We start from the raw sequence: 23,951 nt of genomic DNA, 5'->3' as shown, positions 1-23,951 counted from the left end.
GGGGAGAATCTTGGAGCCAACACCCATCTGCAGGTCCCTCTATCAGCAGCAACAGAGATCATCATTTCTCGACTGGTCATTAGAATACAACAAATCAGCTGTGATTTCGTTTGTTCTTCGGGGCTAATTTCCCTTTCTCTTCATAACTCAATCAGCCATGTTTTCTTTAGCTGTTCATGATTCATTTTCCCTTCTCTCTCTCTTAGCTATTTCTTTTCCCAAAGGGACTGTCGATGCTTTTTTCTCTGTTTTTCCTTCTACAGTACTTTTACTGCTTTTGGCACTTAGCAATTCACATTGTTACAGATCCCATACCTGCTGCCACCGTATGTAGCAGTTCAGGGCAACTGTATCTATATTTCCATTCAGTGTACAGCAGGGACACTCTCTTAGCTTTCTAGCTCCTCAGCTGTTGCCTCTTATGTAGAGACCTTTCTGACTGGGTTATTTCCATATTGCACAGTTTCCTGCCTTTGCTGTGTTTATTCCCAGCACAGATAAATTGTCCAAGGACACCTGCTTTCTTTCTGTTCAGAGACCGTTAACATGTCTTTAATGGCCACAGTTATAAGGCACCACATAGCACTTCTTATGCAAGCCTACTGTATTCTGAAAGTAAAAAGCATTACAGAGAAAATGTACTAAAAACAGTAAAAACTTATTTACGTACTAATAAGCTTAACAGAGTTCACCCTAACATAGGTTCTGGCAGGAACAACCCTTCTACTCCCCACCCAAGCTGATTCCTCGTGGTTATGAGTTCATCGCCGCAGCAACTCGGAACAAGTACCCAATAGGTCCAGTCTTTCCAAACCTACCCTAAGGACTGTTCGCTGAATCAGGAAGAAGGTCCTGAGTCAGTTTAAAATCAAGTTGTTTATCCAAAACCCTTTCTTTTTCCGCTGGCCCCTGGAGAATACACTTGAACTAGTATATGCTTACCTCTCCAGGAAGTAGCTTTAAATGGTTGATAATGGAGGAAGTGCATTAGTCTCCCTGCTTTCCTCCTGTGGAAGGTACATACAATGCCACAATAACACACGCACAGTTGCATTTTAATACAATGTACCCCAAAGGTATTAACCCTAATTCCATAAGGTTTATTCAGAATATTGTCCATCTGTCACAGTCACAGCTGGCCACCTGGCCAGTCATTATCTGATTATAACTTACTGTGTGCATCCCAGCAGAGGTGAGTTTTGAGGAAGGATTGAAGGTGGTAGCATTACAGATTGTCACTGGGAGCTTATCCCAGTTGTAAGGACCAGCATAGGAGAGAGTATAGATGTGTTTTGATGGAGGAAAAGGAGGATTAGGCAGTGAGGCTGGCATCTTTGGCAGAGCCCACCTTGTGATAATAGGTCAAATAGGAAGGGATGGGCTAAATTGTTAAGAGCTTTGTAAGTAGGGACAAGAAGTTTGTCTGATGCATTAGAAGAAAAGGGACCAATGGAGGGGATTTAAAAAAAAAAAGAGAGAGAGTGTGTGTGTGTGTGTGTGTGTGTGTGTGTGTGTGTGATATAGTCAGAGCAACAAACCAAAAAGAACTTCAGCAGCTGTATTCTGAGTGAATTTGAAAGATAGGGCAAGTTTGGAGGCATTGAGGTCAGAGAAGAGGATTTCACAATAATCGAGGCATGAGATGGTCAGGGCTTGGACAAGAGTTCAGCAGTGAGTAGAAAAGGTCATGTCTTGCATATGTTGAGGAAGAAGCCACAAGATTTAGACAAGGTCTGGAGAGGTGGGTAAAAAAGCTGAGTCAAATATAAAGCCAAGATTATAAACTCTGACAGGTAGGGGGGCAGCAGTGTTGTCCATCATGATGGAGAAAAGGGGGAGAGGGAAGTGCTTTAGGTGAAAGAACAGGAGCTCTCTTTTTTGCCACGTTAAAATTAAGTTGATGACTGAATGTAATGAAACTTCACTAGCACAGTAATTTGCTATTCTCAGAAGAATGAGGCATGCTACTTCTAGATAACTATTTATTTTTTTAAACAAACTTTGTTTATACATCTTTTTTTGCATTTGCCAATTTAATCTTGTAATGGTCACACTTGGAAATGCCCAGAATATTTCCATTGAAGCTGCAGTGTGTATTGTCAATCCATATTGTCTAAACTGGATTTTGGTCTTAATAATCGGTTTTTGTTTAATCTTGTGTGCGAGGATTTTCTGTGCCAGAAGTCAGAGATTCATGTGCAGATATGGAATAGTATCTGCCCTTACATGGACTATTTTAAATCTTTCTACAAAGTCTCAGATATGTCATAACAAATGTACCAGCTACCAAGTAGCTTAGATATAAAGGCGGAAGGAATGTGTTTGTGTCACTGTGATAACGTTGCCTCCAGTGTATGTTGTTAATCTAAAATTTTATTCATACAGGATTAGTTCAGATCGCAGAAAGGAGAAGTCAAGAGATGCAGCCAGATGCCGAAGAAGCAAGGAATCTGAAGTTTTCTATGAACTTGCTCACCAGCTGCCTCTTCCTCATACTGTCAGCGCACACCTTGACAAGGCCTCCATTATGAGGCTGACTATCAGCTACTTACGCATGAGAAAGCTGTTAGATGCAAGTAAGTGAATAAACTTATTATGGCTTACCAACAGAGGCCAGGAAAGGGGTCTGAGTGATCTGAACTCGCCCCTTGCCTTTTACATTGATTAAAGATAGCCTCCCTCCATTGGGATATCAATGAAGACACTAGAAAAACTAGAACTTTTACTGTGGGGCCTTGAGAGATTAAATAGATACAGCCAGGCTGAGGGGGGCCTAAACTGTAACATACACTCCATTTTTTCATACTTATTCCTGATATCTCTTGGATCCCTAAAAAGACCAGCACCATTATCTTATTTTTTTTAAAATCTCAGCTGTGACTCTCCCCCACAAAAATCAGGGTCTTGAGTTTCTGGGCATAAAACTTCACACCATTTCCACTCTGCCTGCTTCCCTTGTGCGAAGGGAGGTCGATCATACCCAAGATAGCTCACAGGACCCCATATGTAGTTGGTAGATCTAAGATTAGGTTTGCTAAATTTGAGAATTCCTGTTTAAATGAAACCACTGAAACCATTATATGTTGTGCTCCGCTTAAGATATGCCTTAGTAATACGTGTTCCAGGAAATAGTGGTAGCAATGGGGAGTGACTGCTGCATAAGTGAAATAATAGTAGTTTAAACTCTGTGTAATAGAGGACCCATCTAGTCAGTGCCTGGTAAATAAGTAAAGGAGTACTTGTGGCACCTTAGAGACTAACAAATTTATTTGAGCATAAGCTTTCGTGAGCTATAGCTCAGCTCACGAAAGCTTATGCTCAAATAAATTTGTTAGCCTCTAAGGTGCCACAAGTACTCCTTTTCTTCTTGCGGATACAGACTAATGTGGCTGCTACTCTGAAACCTGGTAAATAAGTGGCATTTACCAAGATGTTAAATGTGAATGACATAAACTTTTGTCATTTAATGCAGAAGTTGTTAAAGTTTTAAAAGAAAAAAGATTAAATAAAGGTAAAATGCAGCAACCGTTACTTTTTATTTTTGCATTTTTGAACATAGTATGTGGTATTACTAAGTTTTTATCAGACAGTCTTTGAAAGCTCATGTTTTTAAGTGAGATGCTTAATCAGGACAACCATCTCTCCAACTAAGTATCCCAGTAAGAGAATTGTGCTGTCTTTGGTGAGAAACCTGTCAAACTAGCTGTTAATGTGTGGGATGACTTCAGGCATCAGGCAACAAAGTGTGAATTATGTGAGTTTCCTCTTAAAAAAAAAAACAATAAAAATGTGGGCTCTTCTAGGTAACCTGGAGACAGAAGCCAAAATGGAGAAGGAGATGAATTGCTTTTACTTAAAAGCCCTTGATGGATTTGTCATGGTTCTTTCCGAGGATGGTGACATGATTTACATGTCTGAAAATGTGAACAAGTGTATGGGGCTCACTCAGGTGATACACTGACATATCTTTAAATGCAATTACAATGTTGTGCCTTCTGTACATTCTTGACTACTCAGAGCTAAACTCAGTCTTTTTTATTTCTATAGTTTGAGCTGACTGGGCACACTGTATTTGATTTTACCCACCCGTGTGACCATGAAGAGCTGAGAGAAATGCTTACGCATAGAAATGGTAAGAAAAGGCTACTCTTTAATTTAATGACAGACGGTTCCTACCAGTGTTGTATAATCAGATGCTGATATTATCAGTTTTGGTATTGTTTACCTCATTTACTTGAATAGGAAAAAGCCTGAATCCACAGTTCCCTGGTTACTGAGACGTCTATGGCTTCTTTAGAACAGGTACCAAAGGTATTTAAAGAATAAAATAACTGTAAAGGGGAAAAAAGGAGTCAGTAGAGAGAACTACTTGCTACACTTCACTTCTCAGAGCTCACAACAAGTCTAGTTGGGACACTATACTAAGAGGTGTCGGAAACAACTCAAATTCTACCGAGATCTCACGCTACTTCAGGGGATGGATGTTCTGAGAGATGTGAGTTACTCGGTAGTGCTTTTTTTTTTTTTTTTTAAGTTTGTATCAAATAAAATTATTGAAGATGGAAGGAATGAAAATGCCTAAAAGATAAGAAACATTTAGAGGTAGGATGAGAGAAAAGAACATCTTAATTGGTTGATATAGAAGAATTTGAAGATAATAAATCCGTATTTTTCTGTATTGGTCTTGGAGTGTCTGTGCAGGGCAAATCTTTCCACAGGATGCTGGAAGAAGTTATATTTAGGTTGCAGTTCTTAGAAAAGGTATAGAAAAGAATCATGCAGTAGCTTTATAAATTTCAGATGATTTAGATCTTGCTTTGGCATGAATTTAGGACTAACCAAAAATATTTAAAGTAAATTGAATCTTCAGCTAATACTGGTGTTTGACTATGCTGTTGCTTCACTGCAGTTCTTTATTCTGAAGTTACTGTCTTTTTGACACGCAGTATATTTCATAGTTTTGTTTTGGCTGTACTAGAATGGAACACACTAATCCCATTTTCTCCAACTGCACTAGCGAAAATTAAAACTTCCACAATCCTTTTACTCGTCAGCCATTTGCAGGCTCAGTGTAGACTGATTAAGCTACTATATTTCCACTGCAGCAAATAGGGAAGAAAGTTCAGATATTGGATATGTGGCAGCCAAGCAAAGCCACCGTGCTTATTGAAGGGAAGAATGTCACGGAGGGTAGGTTTACATTGCAGGTGGGGTGTAATTTCCAACTTGGATAGACATACCTGTATTAACTTGGATTGAGTTAGCACACTAAAAAGAGCAGCGTAGCTGTGGGCTAGCTACCTGAATACTTACCTAGGGTCTCGGACAGGATTGTACGCAGGTGGCTAACCTTAACTGCCATCCGCACTGCTATTTTTAGTGCGTTGGTTTGATCAAAACTAGCACAGATACATCTACCTGAGCTGGAAATTATACCTCCAGCTGCATTGTAGACCTACACTGAGTCCCTGGAATGATTAAACAGAAGATAATGATTATAAATTCCTACACGTCATCAAAATGTGTAGGACTTGATTCTATTTTCTCACACTAAGGTAAATCACGAGTGACTCTGAAGTCAGTGGAGAAGACTAGTTTTAAAGCCAGTGTAAAGGAAAAACAGGCCCTTTTAATATTAATACTGAATTTTCTAAATCTTCCTGCCATCATCACTGGTCTATGCATCCAGTGCTGAATTGGATCTTTGTACTTGAAGCAATGCTATATTCAATACAGCAGGATATAAATGGATCTGTTGCAAAGATAAAGTCTTTTTAAAGACTGCCGTTTCATAATAAGTAGATATAATGTAGACCCGTTCTGGCATGTCTAAATTAGTCAGTTTTCAACATGGTTTACCTACCCCCTCATTCAAAAGATCTCTTTTATATATATAATTGAGTTGTATTTCCTGACTGCAATAACAAAAGTATGTCTTTATTTGTTATCCCTAAAAGGCTAACATGGCTTTGAATAACCTAGGTTTTGTTCTGGCTCACGTATACCAGAATTATTAACCCGTTTTCAGTCTTGATGCTAAATATTGCTGTATGTGATTGTACAGATGTAACTGAAGCTAACCTTTTGCTAGCAGAAACGTTTATTAGTAATGCTATACAATCACAGCACAGTTTAGTTTCAGATCCCAGTTTGTGTTTTCAGAATTGTCAATTTAAAAACAACAACTTGCATAGATCTAAATCACCAAGAACCAATAAATGTGCCATCTTTATACAGCTGCTTCTCAGAGTAGAACCACACATTAAGATTTTTAGACAGATTATTCAGAAAGTAATAATGATGGTGATATTGTGAATTGTAGATTTCTGAATATGCTTTGCCTAGTTCATGCACTCAGAAACTGTGTGCTGTTTTAAAAACTTTGAGTTGATATGTTGTTGCTATGAGACATTCTATCCATTCACGAAAGCTTATGCTCAAATAAATTTGATAGTCTCTAAGGTGCCACAAGTACTCCTTTTCTTTTTGCATAATAACTGTGTTGTCTTTAGAGTATGAACAGACTAGTGCATAGCTGTAATGTATGCTAGAATGAGCCTGTATTCTGTAAGCTTCCAAATTGTACCAGGTCGAATTGGTGGCACAAAGTCATTATGAATGTATTCCTGCAAACTAATTCTACACCACCACCCCCAAACCTCACCTGTCCATCTGTTTCCACTCACAAAGGCACTAAGCTGCTTACCCTTGTGTTGATGAGGCAGTTTGCACCTTCTCTGCCCAGTCTGAGCAGTTTGTTCCTGTTGAAATAGTCCTCTCTGAAATTCAGACTTCTCATTTTTATCACAATGCTTTAACAAACCTCTGAAGACCAATCATTATTTTTAATGAATCCAGGTGCACTACAATTAGATGATTTGTACAGTAACTTAAAATGGGATCCATTAATATTAGGTTGCACTAAGATTTCTCCATTGACTTCAAGGGAGTTGAAGGTGTGTTTCAAAACTTGGTTCATACTTATTGTACAAGTCTAAGTTCATATTTAGACACATTCCTGTATCTAACAGGGACTTGGACACAATCTTAACTCCTGCTGTCATGACCATGGTGTTACAATGAAATAGTTTTGGGGGTGAGATGTGTAATAGAACTGTTAATCTTTTAACAGGTCTCTCACCCTATTTCTCCTCCCCTCCCCCCCCCATCCTTTGCCTATCTTCATGTTCTGCAAAAAGAAAAGGAGTACTTGTGGCACGTTAGAGACTAACAAATTTATTTGAGCATAAGCTTTCGAGAGCTACAGCTCACTTCATCGGATGCATCGGATGCATCCGATGAAGTGAGCTGTAGCTCACGAAAGCTTATGCTCAAATAAATTTGTTAGTCTCTAAGGTGCCACAAGTACTCCTTTTCTTTTTGCAAATACAGACTAACACGGCTGCTACTCTGAAACCTGTCTTCATGTTCTGTGTTTCTCTACTTCACACTGTAAACTCTTTGAAGCAGGGGGCCATGGTTCTTTAATTTCCATAAAATCCCTTGTTGTGTTCCAGATGGTATAGAGATGTTTGTCAATAAAGGCTGCTATGGGTCAAAACAGAGCCAAGTACCCATTATTAAGGAGCTGTGATTCTCCTTCAACATCAGTCCCATCCTGAGTGGCTAGGCATCAGCTTCGGTCCCAGCCTTGGAGACCTCTATGCAGCAGCAGCAGCGTGTTGCTCTCAGTAAATCATGCAGATGATTAATCCTGAATTAAAATAGTGTGTGTTTGTTTGTTTTTTAATACTGAAAACCTAAAGATAGGCCAAAATTGGTACAATATATCTAGCCTTCTTTTTTCCCCTGCCCACCATGAGTTATTGGGTGTGGAGAGGGTTCAGATTAATTTTCCTATGTATTTAAAATAGAGATGGGGGAAGAACAATGCGCATTAATTCTCAGTCAGTCTCTCTCTCTCCATCTGTCCTCACGTTGAAATCAGGGGGATTATTGTAAATGGAACCTTGAACCTATCCTTGTTGTTTTGGCAGGACCAGCATTGCAATATCCTCTTTTGCCTATCTCAGAGTAAAAACTTACCTGAAAACTCCTCATATCTAAAATGCGGTCGGGCCTCCCAGCATGCAGCATTCACACAAAAATAACAATTTCATCCCTACTTTCATGTGTCCCTTATTCTAGTCACACAGCTAGTTTTGCTGCACTTATTTGAAGCTTGTGAAGGTGATGAAATACTCACATTTCACTTAATATTTTTTATTAGGTCCTATGAAAAAGGGCAAAGAACAGAATACAGAGCGTAGCTTTTTCCTCAGAATGAAGTGCACGCTGACCAGCAGGGGAAGGACTGTGAATATAAAGTCTGCAACATGGAAGGTAACCAACCATGGAGTATACATGAATACTGATATAACTAGAACCTTTGCTTTTCAGATCTCATCAGCTGCAAGTATCCACATTTGGAACAAAGTATAAAATAATTAGCTTGCAGCAGTGCAATTTAGCATTCTCCAATTTCTTGCTGATTTGGTAAAACCTAAAGTATACCTTTTTGACTAGAAGTTCTTAAATATGTTGCACTGCAACTTAAAACACACCTAGGATGTAACTGAACATTCATTTTCAAAATAAGAGAACCTTTTTAATACTGACCTTTCAACTTAAATCAGGACTCTCTAATCCATTATTAAAATATTTGTGTGAAGCTTCCTGCTCTTGCATAAAACTCACTCGGATTACATCATGATGATGACTGATCCTAATTGACTTTAAAGTGGTTACCACAGTTAAGGTCACTTTGTGAAGGAGCCTAGCATTATTATTCCTCTTTTGCTGGTTCTCCCCCACACCATGACTGGAATAAAATGTAGCTAATTTGAGTCTCTTAAAATGGATCCATCTTTTCTCCCAGATAAAATATGATGACTTTTAATATGTCCTGTGACTACACTCTGTTCAGAAAGGTTTTTCCATGGCTTTCAGTTTGTCATCTATTCATGATCAGCTCCCCACTCATAGAAACAATTCTGACTTCAGAATCATAGGGAGGCAAAGTGATTGCCAGGCTTTTGTCTTTTAGGAATATTTGGAGTGTGTTGGAACTCTCTCCTTCCACCTTCATCCCCACAAAGAATGCAAAATACAGCTTTGTCTTCTATCTCTGTTTCAAACAGAATATAAGCTGTGTCTTCTGTCTGTGTTTCAAACTGAAATATAAGCAAACACCATCTTCTAATGCACAGTGTCACTGATGAGTGATTGCATTCGTCTGTTGGCTGTAGAGGCAATTTTCAAAGCTGAATCAATTAACTTTAGTATAAATTCAGTGAGCACCAAAAAGGAAAAAAAAGTTGGTACCCAACTGCACATTTTTAATGTCCCTAGTGTAAGTGGGGAGGATTTTTTTTTTAACATAACTGTAGCAGATGTCGCGTATATTGCTTGAATACTGCTATTGCATTTTGGTTACTGATGCCAATAGTTCACCTAGGGAAGAGGGAGAGAGGAAGGCCACTGCCCACTTATGAAACTAAAACTGTTATTATGTCAATCTCCTTTTCCAGTACAGAACTTAGTTTTTTAAATGTTCCCCCCCCCCCTCGTAGGTACTTCACTGTACAGGCCATGTTCGTGTGTATGATACCTGCAATAATCAGACTCTCTGTGGATATAAAAAGCCTCCCATGACATGCTTGGTGTTGATCTGTGTACCTATCCCTCATCCATCAAACATTGAAGTCCCTTTGGACAGCAAGACATTCCTCAGTCGCCACAGCCTGGATATGAAATTTTCATATTGTGATGAAAGGTAAAGCTAAATATAAACTCTGACAAACATTCAATGCATTATTGTAGTTTTTATACTTTTGTGGGTATTTTTATTGCTTAACTTTCACCCATATATAAAACTGAGTTCATATGTGATACTTCAGGTTTTATCTAACTTGTCATTTTTTAATTGGTCAATATATTTTATGTAAAAAGCAAGGATTTCTTTTATTTTTAACCTGAGAAGTTTACTACATTAAGGAAATAATTCCTGTATGGAGTCATCGCTTTTGGAAGAATTTGAATTGGCAAAATAGCACATTTCACCCAGAAGGATCTAAAGGCATTTTAAAAATCAGATACCCTTTTACCCATCAGTGAAGTGCAGCCACCTCTGGGGTGTAATACAGCTGCTAATTTCAGTGTTTTTTGTATTTCTTTATAAACCTTTCTTGCATGTGTACAGTTGACCACTTCTGAGCAAAATGCATTTATCTAACAGGCTCGTAGTGAAAACTTAATTTGTCAAGTTCAGAATATGGAATAAGTAACTTTACAACTTTGGATTTAAAACTCCGATCAATACCAGTGCATGTTACTTCTTATTGATAGAATAAGCAGTGGTCCGAGATTGCTTCTTCTAACTTAAACTGTCACTTCATCCGGTTGCTGTTAGATTCAAACAAATATTGTATATTAGTGCAAGTGTTTTCTCAGAACTGGTTTGCATGCAGAAATTGCACCGATTCAGCCAGTTTAGTGAGATCAGTGCCATTTCTGTGTGTTCTGTTTCTCTGGTTTCTTTTGTTATAGGCAGCTAAACTGAGTGATCTTGGTTTTTGTTCTGCGTACAACACTGCCATCTAGTGGTTAAAGGGATTGCACTTGTAAAAGTTAGGATTGCTGAAATTTCAGATTCTCATTCATCTTAAACAAATACAGAATAAAATAGTGCTGAAGCAGGTATATCTTATCTATATTTGATTTAACTTCTGAATATAGTATCAGAGAGACAAGGTGGGTGAATATAGTATTAGCACAAATGGCATACTACATCCTTTCAGAGTAGCCATTATCCTGTATTTAATAAGAGAAAAATTGATGTATAAAGAGCTGAGATTAGATTTTAATATCCAGAAGTGGAGGATTATGAACATTCCAGCTGGTAGTAAAACTGTGCCTAGAAATACTAGTGGAATAGGACTATGAGATCTTTGAGTTAGGCAAACATCAGAAGAGACAAATTTCCTCAGTTTAACCTTGCTTGAAAGGAAAACTCTCATTTGTTGGCAATGTATTCATCTGGGAGTTTCTGGTTTGGAAGAGATTGTATCTTTAGAGCCATTAACATCTACATTAAATATATTCATCTAATCATAAAAATAAACGATTGTTAGCCAAGAGGTCAGGGATGCAGCACCATGCTCTTGTGACCCCTACACCTCTGACAGCCATAAGCTGGGACTGGACGACAGTACGGATCACTCAATAATTACCCTGTTTTGTTCATTCTCTCTGAAGCACTGGTACTGGCCGCTGTTGGAAGATGGGGTACTGGGCTTGTATGTACCATTGGTCTACCCAGTAGGGCCATTCTTATGTTCCTATCTATTTCTGCTTTCACTTAACTTCTTTTCTTTTTTCGTTTCAATTTAAAGAATTACAGAGCTGATGGGATATGAGCCAGAAGAACTCTTGGGTCACTCCATCTATGAATACTATCATGCTCTGGACTCTGATCATCTGACCAAAACTCATCATGATAGTAAGTGGAAAGGCAGACCTATAACTCTCTGTAATCTAAGCCCTTTAGATAATATAGGGAGGGTGTGTGTGGGGAGGGAACTACTTGAAAGTTTTTAATAGCAAGTGTGGCTCTGAAGTGATTGTTTATTTTCGCTTTAGAATAACAAAGTGACTTTTTATAGCTAAAGTTGACCCTTCTGCTTTAGTGTTCTCGAAAGGGCAAGTGACTACAGGACAGTACAGAATGCTTGCTAAACACGGTGGATATGTCTGGGTTGAAACTCAAGCAACTGTTATATACAGCACTAAGAACTCCCAACCACAGTGCATAGTATGTGTAAATTACGTCTTGAGGTAAGCTGTGAGTAGTTAAACACTTTTTGCATGTTTCTTTATTGTAAATTGAGCCAAAGCCCAAAGGATCTGACCTCATGTTAGATAGATTCTGGCATTTACTATCTCCTTTACAAGCAATGCTTTGCATTCGCCTAGAAAATTGCCAGTTACAGGGTTAAGGGAGCAATAAACTGAGAAGTAGAGTCACTCTTTAATGTATACCTAGAACTCCCATTGATGTCAATGGGGAAATCTGAATGTAGAATTAGGATGGACTCCGCAGGAGGGGTGCAGCAGGGGGCTCAGGGCAGGAGGTTGGGGTGCAGGAGGGAGCTCAGGGTAGGCGGTAAGAGTGCGAGGTGCAGGAGGGATGCAGGCTCCGGCCCTGCGCCACTTACCTTAAGCAGCTCTGGGGTGGCAGCGGCACGCAGCAGGGCTAAGGCAGGGACATGGTGCTGTCCATTTCCGGGAGCGGTGCGGGGCCATGGCAGGCAGGGGAGCCTGCCTTAGCCCTGCTGTGCCACAGGGCTGGCAACCCTGTGAGCTGGATTGAAAGCCCTGATGGGCCAGATCTGGCCCATGGGCCTTAGTTTGCACTCCTCTGGTCTAGATAGCTGTCCAGATCTCTAATTTTACCTTTTGTCTGGAGTTTTTCAGCGGTGTGTTAACTCTGTCACAAAGCATTAGTAGTTAAAATATAGTCTCTCCTCCCACTTCTTCGTAAGTGTGACTTTTTGTTTCCTCGAAACTTTAACTTTTCACTGGTAAAATAACTGCATTGCTAATATTGACTGCAACTTGCTGTTTTTGGAAATCTTTTGAACTTCTTCAAAATTGTGAATTAATCTGTGACCGCTAAAACAGCATATAATTGTTGTGTAAAAAAAAAAAATTGTTTGATTTCCATATGTGTTTGGTATTTTTTTAATCTGTTTGTTACTGACATTTTCATAAAGCACAGCTGTCCTAATTACTTAAGTGAAGTTATCCTTTTATACGATCACAATTGGTTTCTGAAAAGATTGAATTTGAGGGATGAATGGGCAATAACAGAATTTTAAAAACTCCTGTGTTAATGAAAATGCATATGACGAGCAAAGAGAAATAAAATAGAATTGGCAGAATTGTTCCTGAACTTCCCATGAGCTGCTAGCTGCTCTTTAAAGAATGTCTTTCTTTTTGGTTTTGACAGTGAGATTGTACAGAAGGAGTTATTTCTTTCCCTTGCACAAACTGAGTGTATGCTGAAACCAGTGGAGTCTCCTGATATGAAAATATTCAGCAAGGCTGACCTAGAAGATACTAACAGCCTCTTCGAAAAACTTAAAAAGGAACCAGATGCTTTAACTTTGCTCGCACCAGCTCCTGGAGACACGATTATCTCTTTAGATTTCAGCAGTAATGGTGGGTTTGTGTTTAAGTCAGAGACCCTATTGATGAATCATATTGGTGTATGTTAAAATAAACATTAGAAAATAACTTGCTGGTATCACTTGCTTAACAAAAAAATATTTCAGCTTCTGTTATTTAATGAGGTCCATAGACCCACTTAGCGCTTTTACTTAGGTTGATGGTTTTTTTTTAATTTTTATAGAGTCTGATGAGCAACAATATGATGAAGTTCCTTTGTATAATGATGTAATGCTCCCCTCATCCAGTGAGAAATTGCAGAACATAAATTTGGCAATGTCCCCACTTCCTGCCTCTGAAACTACAAAGCCACTTCGTAGTAATGCTGACCCTGCACTCAATAGAGAAGTTGTATCAAAGCTGGAGCCAAACACAGAGCCACTAGAACTTGCATTTTCCAGCCACCAGAGGCAAGAACAGCCAGCCAGCCCTTCTGATGCAAGCACTAACCAAAGTTCACCTGAGGTCAGTCATACAATTTGGGAAGACGGTCATCAAAATAAATGTGTAGTAGGCTTTCGAGTAAATATCTCGAGACACTATGGCATGAACAGAGGTTTTTTGTCTTTTGTTTTTTTTTAAAGAGTATTTGCATAATTGTTTTGATTGTATTTATAAATTGTGGCCATGTACTGTTAAATTATATTTACAGCAAGACCTGTCAATAAAAGATTACTTTTACTTTTCAGTTTGAAAGCTATATTTTCAAATTTTTTAAAAAATTAGAGATTAAAATTGCATATGAAGCATTTAACCGTTTAGAGTACGTCTTTTAAAGAACTTAAGATTCAGAGATATGCTTATTGCAATTAATGAGTGAGTTACAGCAAATCAGTGTATAAACTTCTGACACATTTATACCTATCCCACAGTCCCCAAATTAGGGCGATCTGTTAAAACTGATGATGGTAAAAACTCTGGGCATATTAGATGAATGCAAATACTATCCAGTCCCATTGAGTTTTCATTAAATTTTTGCAATTATAGTTTGGTTGCACGTTTTTATGGGGGGTTTTTTAGCGTGAAGCTGTAGAGTCATAGGATTGGAAGGACCTCAAGAAGTCATCTAGTCCAGTCCCCAGTGTTACCTAGACCATTCCTGAGAGGTGTTTGTCCAACCTGCTCTTAAAAATCTCCGGTGCTGGACATTCCACAACCTCCCTAGGCAATTTATTCCAGTGCTTAACCACCCTGACAGGAAGTTTTTCCTAATGTTCAACCTAAACTTCCCTTGCTACAATTTAAGCCCATTGTTTCTTGAAACAATGCAAAATAACACAATGTTGAACCAATTGAAAATTTGTACTTAAAATTGAATTGATTTGTCTTGACAGCCCCGTAGTCCCAATGAATATTGCTTTGATGTGGATAATGATATGGCTAATGAGTTTAAGCTGGAATTAGTGGAAAAACTCTTTGCAATAGACACGGAAGCGAAAAATCCATTCTCTACTCAGGTATGTACATTAAGTTAAACTTAAATGTCATCTTAAGCCTATCCTAGAGCACAGTATTTGTAATTTTAACATTTGATAAAACAAGCTTAATGTGTTAAAATACAGGAGCAGTATTTCTGAAAATGAAAGAAGAGTTGGTAGCTTGTTTCTAAATAGTTTTTGAGATGGCACTCACAAAGCACTATTCCAGAGGTTTCGGGGGGGGGGGGGGGGGAGTGGCAGACTATTTACAGATGATTAAGGCATTCTTGGGTATTGCACAGATACCCTAGAAACTTTATTTACCCATTTTATTATTCTTTCAGGAAACTGATTTAGACTTGGAGAGGTTAGCTCCTTACATCCCAATGGATGATGACTTCCAGTTACGATCCTTTGATCAGCCACCTTCACTGGAGAGTGGTTGTGCCAGTGCTCAGAGTGTGGCTACCAATACCATATTTCAACAAACTCATACGCCATCTACTGCTGCTGAGGAAATAACACCAGTGAAAACAGAATGCATGGATGACATTAAGACTCTACTTGTTTCTCAGTCTCCTGTCCTCATAATCAATGAAACCAACAGCGCCCCAGCATCACCATATGGTGGAAACCGAAGTCGAACTGCATCTCCAATCAGGGCTGGAAAAGGAACATTGGACCAGACAGAGAAATCTTATCCAGGAACACCCAATTTGTTAACAGTCACTTTGAGTAAAAGGTATTTTAAAAATGAAGCTGAAATCCTGTTACCCATTAATCTTGAAGAAATTAGCCTGTACAGTAAATCTTTATTATCTGCTGTCGTCTTTGATCTCTTTTTTTTGAATAAGCTATACACCTTAATTTGTGCTTTAAAAGAAGATTTTAGATTTAGTACATTTCAACAGCAGACTAGAGTTAATTTCCCAGAACCTTGTTTGCATTTTTATTTACATCAAGCCGGGGTGAAAGTAAGTTGAGTGACTTACCGGTACTCTGGGGCCAGCTCTGGCCCCCAGAAGGGCGGGCCTAGGGCGGAAGGGGCAGGGTTGAAGGGGTCAGAGCCAACCCAGCCCACCCTGTAAGGTAAGTGCCCCCACCACCGCCACTGGGGTAGCACCAGCGGCCCAGGGCTCCAGGGCTATTTAAAGGGCCCACGGATCCCCTGCTTCTACTCCCCCGGTCCTTTAAATAGCCGCCGGAGCCTTGAAGTAGCAGCGGCGGGGCTCCAGTGGCTATTTAAAGGGCCCGGGCAGTAGAAGCAGGGGAGCCCCAGGCCCTTTAAATAGCTGCCGGAGCCCTGCAGCCGCTACCCCAGGGCTCCAGCAGCGGGGCTCTGGAGGCAATTTAAAGGGCCTGAGGCTCCAGCCACTGCTGAGAGCCTCAGGCTCTTAAAATTTCCCCCTGGGGAAGTTGAGCTGCCCTAGTATGGTGCACCAACTCTTGCCGGTACACTGTACCAGGGCGTACCAGCTTGCTTTCACCTCTGCATCAAGCCTTTGTATAGAAAACAAACAATTGAACCATTCTTGTTCATATTGTTGTTCTGCTCCTCTTCATACCTGAGTTGTGCAAATAAAACAGTTCAGTAGGCCAACTGAGAGAGGGTATGCTTAAGTAATTTCTTGCCCAGTTTACAGTCTCTGCATTCATCACAGTTATGCCTTAAGCTTAGATGTTATGCTTAAAATAAGTCAGACTTCAACAATATGGATTATGGGCATCCAAAACAGATTTTGATCATGACATACAGTGTCGCCAAATCAGAATTTCAGTCCATTGGATAAAACAAAGTAGCTTTCCCGCATGGATGTGCAAAATGAGTATTTTAACTGCTCTCCCCATGCCTGCTATCTAAGGAGGGACAGCAAAATGACAAACACTTAAACTTTATCTGTTTTTCTGTAGAGAACAACTTTTTAAAGGACAGCCAGTTTTCCATGTTAGGATCAGAAGTAGTTGACTTAGCAAGATTTAAAGCAAGAATTCTTTCTAATCATAGAAAATTAGGACACATAAATAACTTGACTGTCACTGTGAAATATTTATTTTACAAAGTGTTTATAAAAGACTGGCTTGAGGACAGTAGGAACTTTAATGGACTGAATCAATTTTTCTTAGATCTGCAATGAATGAAGAACTAAATCCAAAGATGCTAGCTTTGCATAACTCTCAGAGAAAGCGAAAGATGGAATATGATGGCTCACTTTTTCAAGCAGTGGGAATTGTAAGTTTTGGTATTATTTTTTCTTTTAAAATTAGTTGTAATCTTACTGTTTCCAGAATTAACCACTGATATAGAATCTTGACTTTAGCTAGTGTCGTACAGCAAAATCCTGTGGCCAAAGTATGAACTTAAACGATTAACATCCTATGTCTTCCTGAATGCAAAACCCCTGATTTTCAATTCTTTCCCACTGTCAAAATAGTTTTTTAAACTACCCTCTGCACCCAGACAAATTTCTCAGTTAGATAGAAGATAAACTTTTCATTTGTGAAACAACTGTTTCCTGAAATGTTTCTTAAGGAGAAAATAAGGCATTGTAAGAACGTGAGACTAAAAACTATGTTCACCTGCTAACAATGTATGTCATTGCTATTTCAAACTTTATCTCCATGTCCCTCAAAATCAGAGACAGTGCAAATAGCTGGAACAGGAGCAGCACAGATTTGGAAAGATGTGTAAATCCTACAAATAGAAATATATTTATAGTTCTATACATTTTTGCCTTGAATAGACACAATCAGAATGTTAGAATGAGAACATTATGGGCTAAAAAGAGGGTTGAGGTCCTGTAGTTAGTGATTGTACTTGTGAATAACCCATCACTTGTCCTTATAGCACCTGAAAAATTCCTTTTAAACAGCCATGTAGTTTGTATTGTTTCACTTACCAGGGTGTTCCACAACTTTATCATCTTACATACAATTATTTTAGCAAAATTCCATCTGGGGATTTTTGGTTTGGGGTTTGTTTTGGGTTTTTTTACACTGAGTCAGTATTCTGAAATCCTGGGATTTGACATTACTACAGCTACGTTTCTCTCTCCTTGATGTATCTTGAGAACTTCAGAGAGCTCTCTTATTGCCTATGTCACTTGTCAAATAAAATCCCATTTCTTTTTAAAAACTTCACACAAGTTAATTCTCTACCACGGTATGCGTCTCAAGACTTTTTCTGATTCTTTGATGGTCTGGAATATAAGTGTGGTCTTAGAATATGTATATGTAGCGCAAAAAAACCCAACCCCTGGCAGCAAGTCTTAAAGCCTGGGTCAACTGACTTGGGCTTGTATTGCAGGACTAAAAATAGCAGTATAGACATTTGAGCTCTGGTTGGCGCCTAGGCTCCAAGATCCTCGCCCCTGTTGGCTGTATTTCAGAGCCTGAGCCCAAATACCTGCACTGTCATTTTTAGCCCCACCGCACAAGCCCTGCAAGCCTGAATCAGTTGACCTGGGCTCTAAGACTTGCTGCCAGGGACTACTTGTTTTGTTTTTTCTATTTTGCTTTGTAGATGTAGGCTAGCATGCTCTAGAGTGCAAGCGTGTTTTCTTCCAAATTGTGAATTATCCCTACATCATGTCCTGGCTTTGGAATGACCTGCTTACATTTTGTTTACTGGCTATCTGACCTCTTGTCTCCCAGAAGGCTGAGGAAAACTTGTTGTACATCCAGTTCTTCTGGAAAACTCCTGAAGCTTTCTGTTATGTAATTTAGAGACTCGTGTTTTTATTCTCCTTAGCTTCTCTTAATCTTTTTATTTTAAAAAAAAAAATTCTAACGTGTTTTCATTTTCTTTACCCTTTCCATTCACGTGCATGTTTGTTTTTTCCTGATAGCCTTTTATGAATTCATTGTTCTCCATCAATGTTCTAATGATTCTTGCTGCATTTGTCTTACATATTGTTGCTATGGCTGCCATGTTTTTCCCATTTAGGCCATTTCAACGGATGTCACCACTGATAAAATAGCAAATGATCTGTGTTAGCTTCATGTATTGCAGTGTAAGCCAGTGGCTATAATTAAGGTTCTGTTAAGGCTTCCATTTATACAGTGCTTCTCATCCCCTTTTTCTCACGTTCATAATTTTCTCAATTTCTTGTTTTAGCTAAAATTTCTATTACTGATTTTTGTCTCTGCTTAAAGGCAACTTTTTTCTGTCCATGTATTTGAAAAATTACTATTTTTAACACTTTTTTTTTATGCAGGTAACTAACTCAAAGGTTGTGCTTCAAAAGATTAAATTTTCCAGTGCCTAGGTCGGGGTGGCCAAACCATGACTCGTGAGTCACATGCGACTCTTTTACAGTCAGCCCACCACCCATTCTCCGCCTACCAGACTGGGGGGAGGGAGCTTGGAGCTTCTGCCCTGCAGCAGGGTGCTGGTAGGGCTAGGAGCTTCTGCCAGAGATGACTAGTGCCCGCTGGGGGGGGGGGAGGGCACGAATTAAAGGTCTCCCTCTCTCCTCTCCTTCCCACCCCCCCACAACTTGAGTCATGCTTGCCCCTTGCACACCATTCCCTCTTACCCTCAAGCAGCCCCTTCCTGCAGCTCCCAGGTGTTAAATCCACATGGGGAGGTGACTCCTCCTGCAGCTCCCAGGTGTTAAATCCACATGGGGAGGTGACTCCTGCAGGGAGGGGCAGCTGCTTTAGCTCTGCAGAGAGAGGCAGCAGCAAAATCAGCGGCTCTCCCTGCAGCTCCTAGCTATTTGCCACTGCCTTTCGCTGCTGCCTCAGCTCCCAGCTTGCTGGTTCCAGCAGCTGCTGTGCAGGGAGGAGGCCCAGTGGCACCATGTTACCAAGCAGGGACAGCAAACCCTAGCAAAAATCTGGGGGGGGGGGGCAGGGGCACATGATACCATGCGTCCCCCTCACTTGTCAGCTCTGGCTTCTGCCCAACCGGGAGGGGGGTTTAGGGGCTTCAGCCCTGTGGGGCGCGCATGCTGAGGCTTGGGGCTTCAGCAGGAGCAAGGCTGAAGCCCTCAGTCTGGGCAGGCGCCACCCATGGGGCTGAAGCTTTGGGAGACGCGCAGCCACCCCCATCCCTTGCAGAGACGAAATCATGAGCAGGTGCCTCTCACAGGGATGAACTCTGAAAACTCTCTTCCACACAGGACTGGAGCGCCAAGCCCCAGCAGGCGCAGGGGGCTCTCGAACTTCTGACGATTGAGGGTCAGTAAATTTGACCACCCCGGTCTAGGTTTTACTGAGGACTAGTTCCAAACCAGGTTGTACAGCGTGCCCCAAATGGAGTTGTAAGCATTTGAAATTTGTGTGGCACATGTGTAAAAGAAAACTGCCGCTAAGTTTAGGTTTATACTCTCTCGTATTTTAGGGTTATGTAAATATAGATCCTGGTTTTGTAGAGCTACATAAGATTTTATGCTCCTGTCAGTGTGGCGTTCCATAGTTCTGTGCATGAAGAGAAACTGGAATATCGTTGTCTATTATTTGTGTAACTTTTTTAAAACAAGGACCTTTAGGGTACATCTACACAGCAAGCCTCAGAGCTTGGATCTACAGACTTGGGCTCAGGGGGCTTGCACTACAGCACTAAAAATAGCTGTGTAGACATTCAGGCTCGGGCTGGAGCTTGAGCTCTGAAGCCCATCCCTGAACCCAAACATCTACATAGCTATTTTTAGCACTGTAGCATGCCCCACTGTAGACAAGGGTCTGAGATTCTTTTGCCATGGTGCTTCTTGCTGTGTAGATGTATCCTTGGTTAAAAAGAAAAATACATTGGTGTAATAAGATTTCAAAATGAATGAATCAAAGGTTAGGAAAGGTAATGTGAACTGTTATGTTGCACAAAAAAATATACTAGCTATGGTACAATGTGGCTGAGTTAACCTTACTGTGAAAATGTAATTTTTAAATCTTCTGACTATTGAGTTATTCATTTTAACCTTTTTTACACCAAAGGTAGGTTTTCTTGTTTATATAGATTCACATATGCAGAAAATTCTTAGCGAAAAAGTGAAGTAATTCAAAGTGAAAAGCAACATACCTGAATATGTAAGTCTCTAGGATTTTCCCAACATTCCACTGTCTTCGCCCCTCCATGTTCAACAGCCAGAGAAAGGACAGAACTTCCAAATCCAGGCACCAGTATTGGCACTCTTGCCAGCTGTTGCCCAGCTTCTAAGCATTTCTGCAGATGATTGGCTTTTCCTTTTGTCTTGCTTTCTGGTTTAGCAGACCTGTTTTCTTACCTATTCCAGAAAGCAATAACTTTCCTATGAAGGCACAGAGAGCCTTGTGATCTCTCCTATACCACAGAATCTCTCTCATCTGCTGCTGTCACAAGTAATTCTAGAGCCACGCCTGTGATTGGACGAGTCAGGATTCCACATTGGTAGGGCCCTACCAAATTCAGGGTCCATTTTGATCCATTTCATAGCAAGAGGGTTTTAAAATTGGTCAATTTCAGGTTTTCACAGTGGTGTAACTGTTGGGGCCCCAACCCAAAAGGTACATGGAGGTGGGTCTGATCTCCCCCCTGAGAGCAGCCCTGCAGGTGAAGAAGAAATCCTGTTCTCCCACGAGCTCAGCCTGGACTCTGGCTGAGGCGGATCAGATGTCAGGGGGTAGGAGGGGGGGCTTATTTCTTGGTCCGTGACATGTTTTTCATGGCCGTGAGATTGGTAGGGCCCTACACATTGACAATGAGAACAAAAGAAAGGGGGCAGCTGAGCTGGGAGGCAAGATAATTGCCCTGTGGGAGCAAAATTCACATAACTAGATATAAAAACCTTTTGTGCACATGGGGATTGGGAACAATAGTAATGCTATAGTAGTTCTCCTTTCTTCTCCTGTGTCTTTTATTTCTATTCACTTCCGTGAATTCTGCTGCCTCCTTAGACAATGGTAGTGACCAGCAATAGTAAGGGATGGCTGGGGTGTTGGTGGTATACATATACACGCACCCTAATTTTGAGGATGGTGTTTGGTTTTATTAAAACCAAGGTTGTCTCCTTACCTTTTTTTTTTTTTTTTTTTTTTTTTTAAAGTGACTCCATTTTACTTTTAAACGTCAGTCTACACTAATTTGCTCTTAAACTTTCTCTCTCAGGTACTGAATGAATTCAGTTTTAAATAGTAGCAGCATGTTAGTAACTATAGTGACAAGAACTGGTGATTGATTTCCTCTTGAAATTTTTGCATACATGAGCTGCAGAAATAAGTGATTTGTTTATTTGTTGAATTTTTTTTTTAAAAGGGGTCTTTATTCCAGCAGTCGGAAGATTGTGGAGCGAATGCATCACTTTGTTGGAAACGTGTAAAAGGGTGCAAATCTAATGGCCAGAGTGGAGTGGGACAAAAGACAATCATCTTGCTATCAACTGGTTAGTGTTCGTGTGTGTGTGTGGGAGGGAGGGAGGGAGGGGAGAAATTAAATATTATTAAAGCTGTATTGGCTAATGGAACTTGCCTCCCCCTATACACTAATTTGGAAAATGTAAAATACAGTAAGTATTGTGCCCTTACCTTTATCTTCTTCCTTTTTAGATATAGCGAGTAAGCTCCTAGGACAGTCAATGGATGAGACTGGACTACCACAACTTACCAGTTATGATTGCGAAGTAAATGCTCCCGTACAAGGCAGCAGAAACCTGCTACAGGGTGAAGAATTGCTCAGAGCTCTGGATCAAGTTAACTGAGTTTTCACAATACTTGTTCTTTTTTTGGACACTGGAGAATCATCACCTAAAGCAGTCTATTTATATTTTCTATATCTGATTTTAGAAGCCTGGCTACAATACTGCACTAATTCAGTTAGTTCCGTTTCGATCCCCTTTCTACTTTACTTATTTTGACAGACTTTTTTCATATAGTCTTTATGTAACAACTCAGATTATAGTGCATTTTCATAATTCTTTGGTACATACACTTTAAGCCCATTACATTTAAAACATCCTTGCAATAGCAGCTTTGAAATATGCACCTGTTTTTAAAAACTTATTTATTTTTTATTATTTTTGGCTGGAGAGTTTCACTGAAAGATTCTTATCAATGTTACACAGTAAAACTGTCAATACTTCCTGCCTGCTCTTCATAAGTAGTGGGAAGATGTATGCTTTGTCAGTTATTTTAAAACAAATTTTTATTTTAATGATTTTTTAATATGAAACAACAATGCTTTGCAGCAGTGCATTGTAGCCACAATCGCACAATATATTTTCTTAAGAAAAATACCAGCAATTCCTCATGCAATATAGTCTACATTTATAAAACTAGTTTTTAAGGAGAAGAATCTTTGACCGTTCGTTTTTGTTTATTTTGCCTATGAAATCATGTTTAATTCTCAAGGATGTCATTGTTTTAGTCATGTAATTTAAACTGTGTTCTTAAATGCTGTATTATGCTTATGACTGAAATGAGTATTAAGTAAAAGGGAAGGGTTTTATCTGGAAAGGACTATAACAGCATTTTATTTGGATACATTCTCTTAATTTACAGAGAGGATTTGATGTTCCTAAAGTAGTCACTTCGCCAGCTCAGAAAAATCCCTGCCTGTAGTTGTGGAGTTCATGCTAATGTGTATCTGAGATTAAATCCTAAATGTTTTGTTTACCCTGTGTGGTATAGGTGATATTTCAAGCAGATCGTAAGACATCATGCATCGTTAGCAAAGTTGCCTAGTACATCACTGAGTTGCTGAATATTCTATGTTTTGGTTTTATGCACCTTGTTGCTGTTAACATCCATGTATTCGTGTAGATTTCAGTAACTCAGTATATTTTAGAAACCTTTTGATTTTGAAATGAGTAATTGTCTCACAGACATCCGATTTCCTATATGTACTGTACAAATTTTTCATTCACTCATTCTTTCTCTCTATGTGGTTGGATCTAACACTAACTGTATTGTTTTATTACATCAATAAACTATATGTGGACCAGGGCCCCTTGGGAAGTGTTGTCTATTGAGAATAGTGACCTCTTGATTTTATCATTTATGTTTATGTGGTTACTGCTAATCAGTGTGCACTGATTTCAGTAAAATCATCTCTAAGAAGTTAAAAGAATTTCCTGATGCTGACCTCAAAACCTATCAAGTCAATCATTTATCTGAGCCTATTCAGTACTAAATACGTTTTCAGGACAAAGACTTGTGCAGTCATTGCCAATAGATTTTTAAGTAAATGTTTTTAATTTTCCTTTTTTGTCAAGCATATGATCAGTTATTAAACATGGAATGAAAGTGGGAGGGAAAATATCGTTTTTGTGATAACAATGGCAAATCTTTCCATACTCCCAGCTACCAGCTGTCAAGGTAACTATCAAAGACAAA

At 39.6% G+C, this 23,951-nt stretch overlaps 1 protein-coding gene across 1 annotated transcript; it reads left to right on the top strand.

Annotated features, from left to right (window-relative positions):
• The first annotated feature begins 1,637 nt into the window (after positions 1-1,637).
• On the top strand, positions 1,638-23,561 carry HIF1A (hypoxia inducible factor 1 subunit alpha). Its single transcript, XM_038405753.2, has 15 exons — positions 1,638-1,645; positions 2,308-2,576; positions 3,804-3,949; positions 4,048-4,132; positions 8,231-8,343; positions 9,573-9,775; positions 11,394-11,500; positions 11,688-11,835; positions 13,010-13,221; positions 13,412-13,692; positions 14,562-14,684; positions 14,990-15,387; positions 16,770-16,875; positions 21,877-22,003; positions 22,167-23,561. Exons 1-15 carry the CDS (start codon positions 1,638-1,640, stop codon positions 22,316-22,318), a joined length of 2,478 nt encoding a protein of 825 aa, XP_038261681.2. The 3' UTR covers positions 22,319-23,561.
• Positions 23,562-23,951: the final 390 nt, after the last annotated feature.

This window comes from Dermochelys coriacea, chromosome 6 (assembly GCF_009764565.3).
Source record: "Dermochelys coriacea isolate rDerCor1 chromosome 6, rDerCor1.pri.v4, whole genome shotgun sequence".
NCBI classification, from domain to species: domain Eukaryota; kingdom Metazoa; phylum Chordata; order Testudines; family Dermochelyidae; genus Dermochelys; species Dermochelys coriacea.
This window is presented reverse-complemented; position numbering and strand designations above follow the sequence as displayed.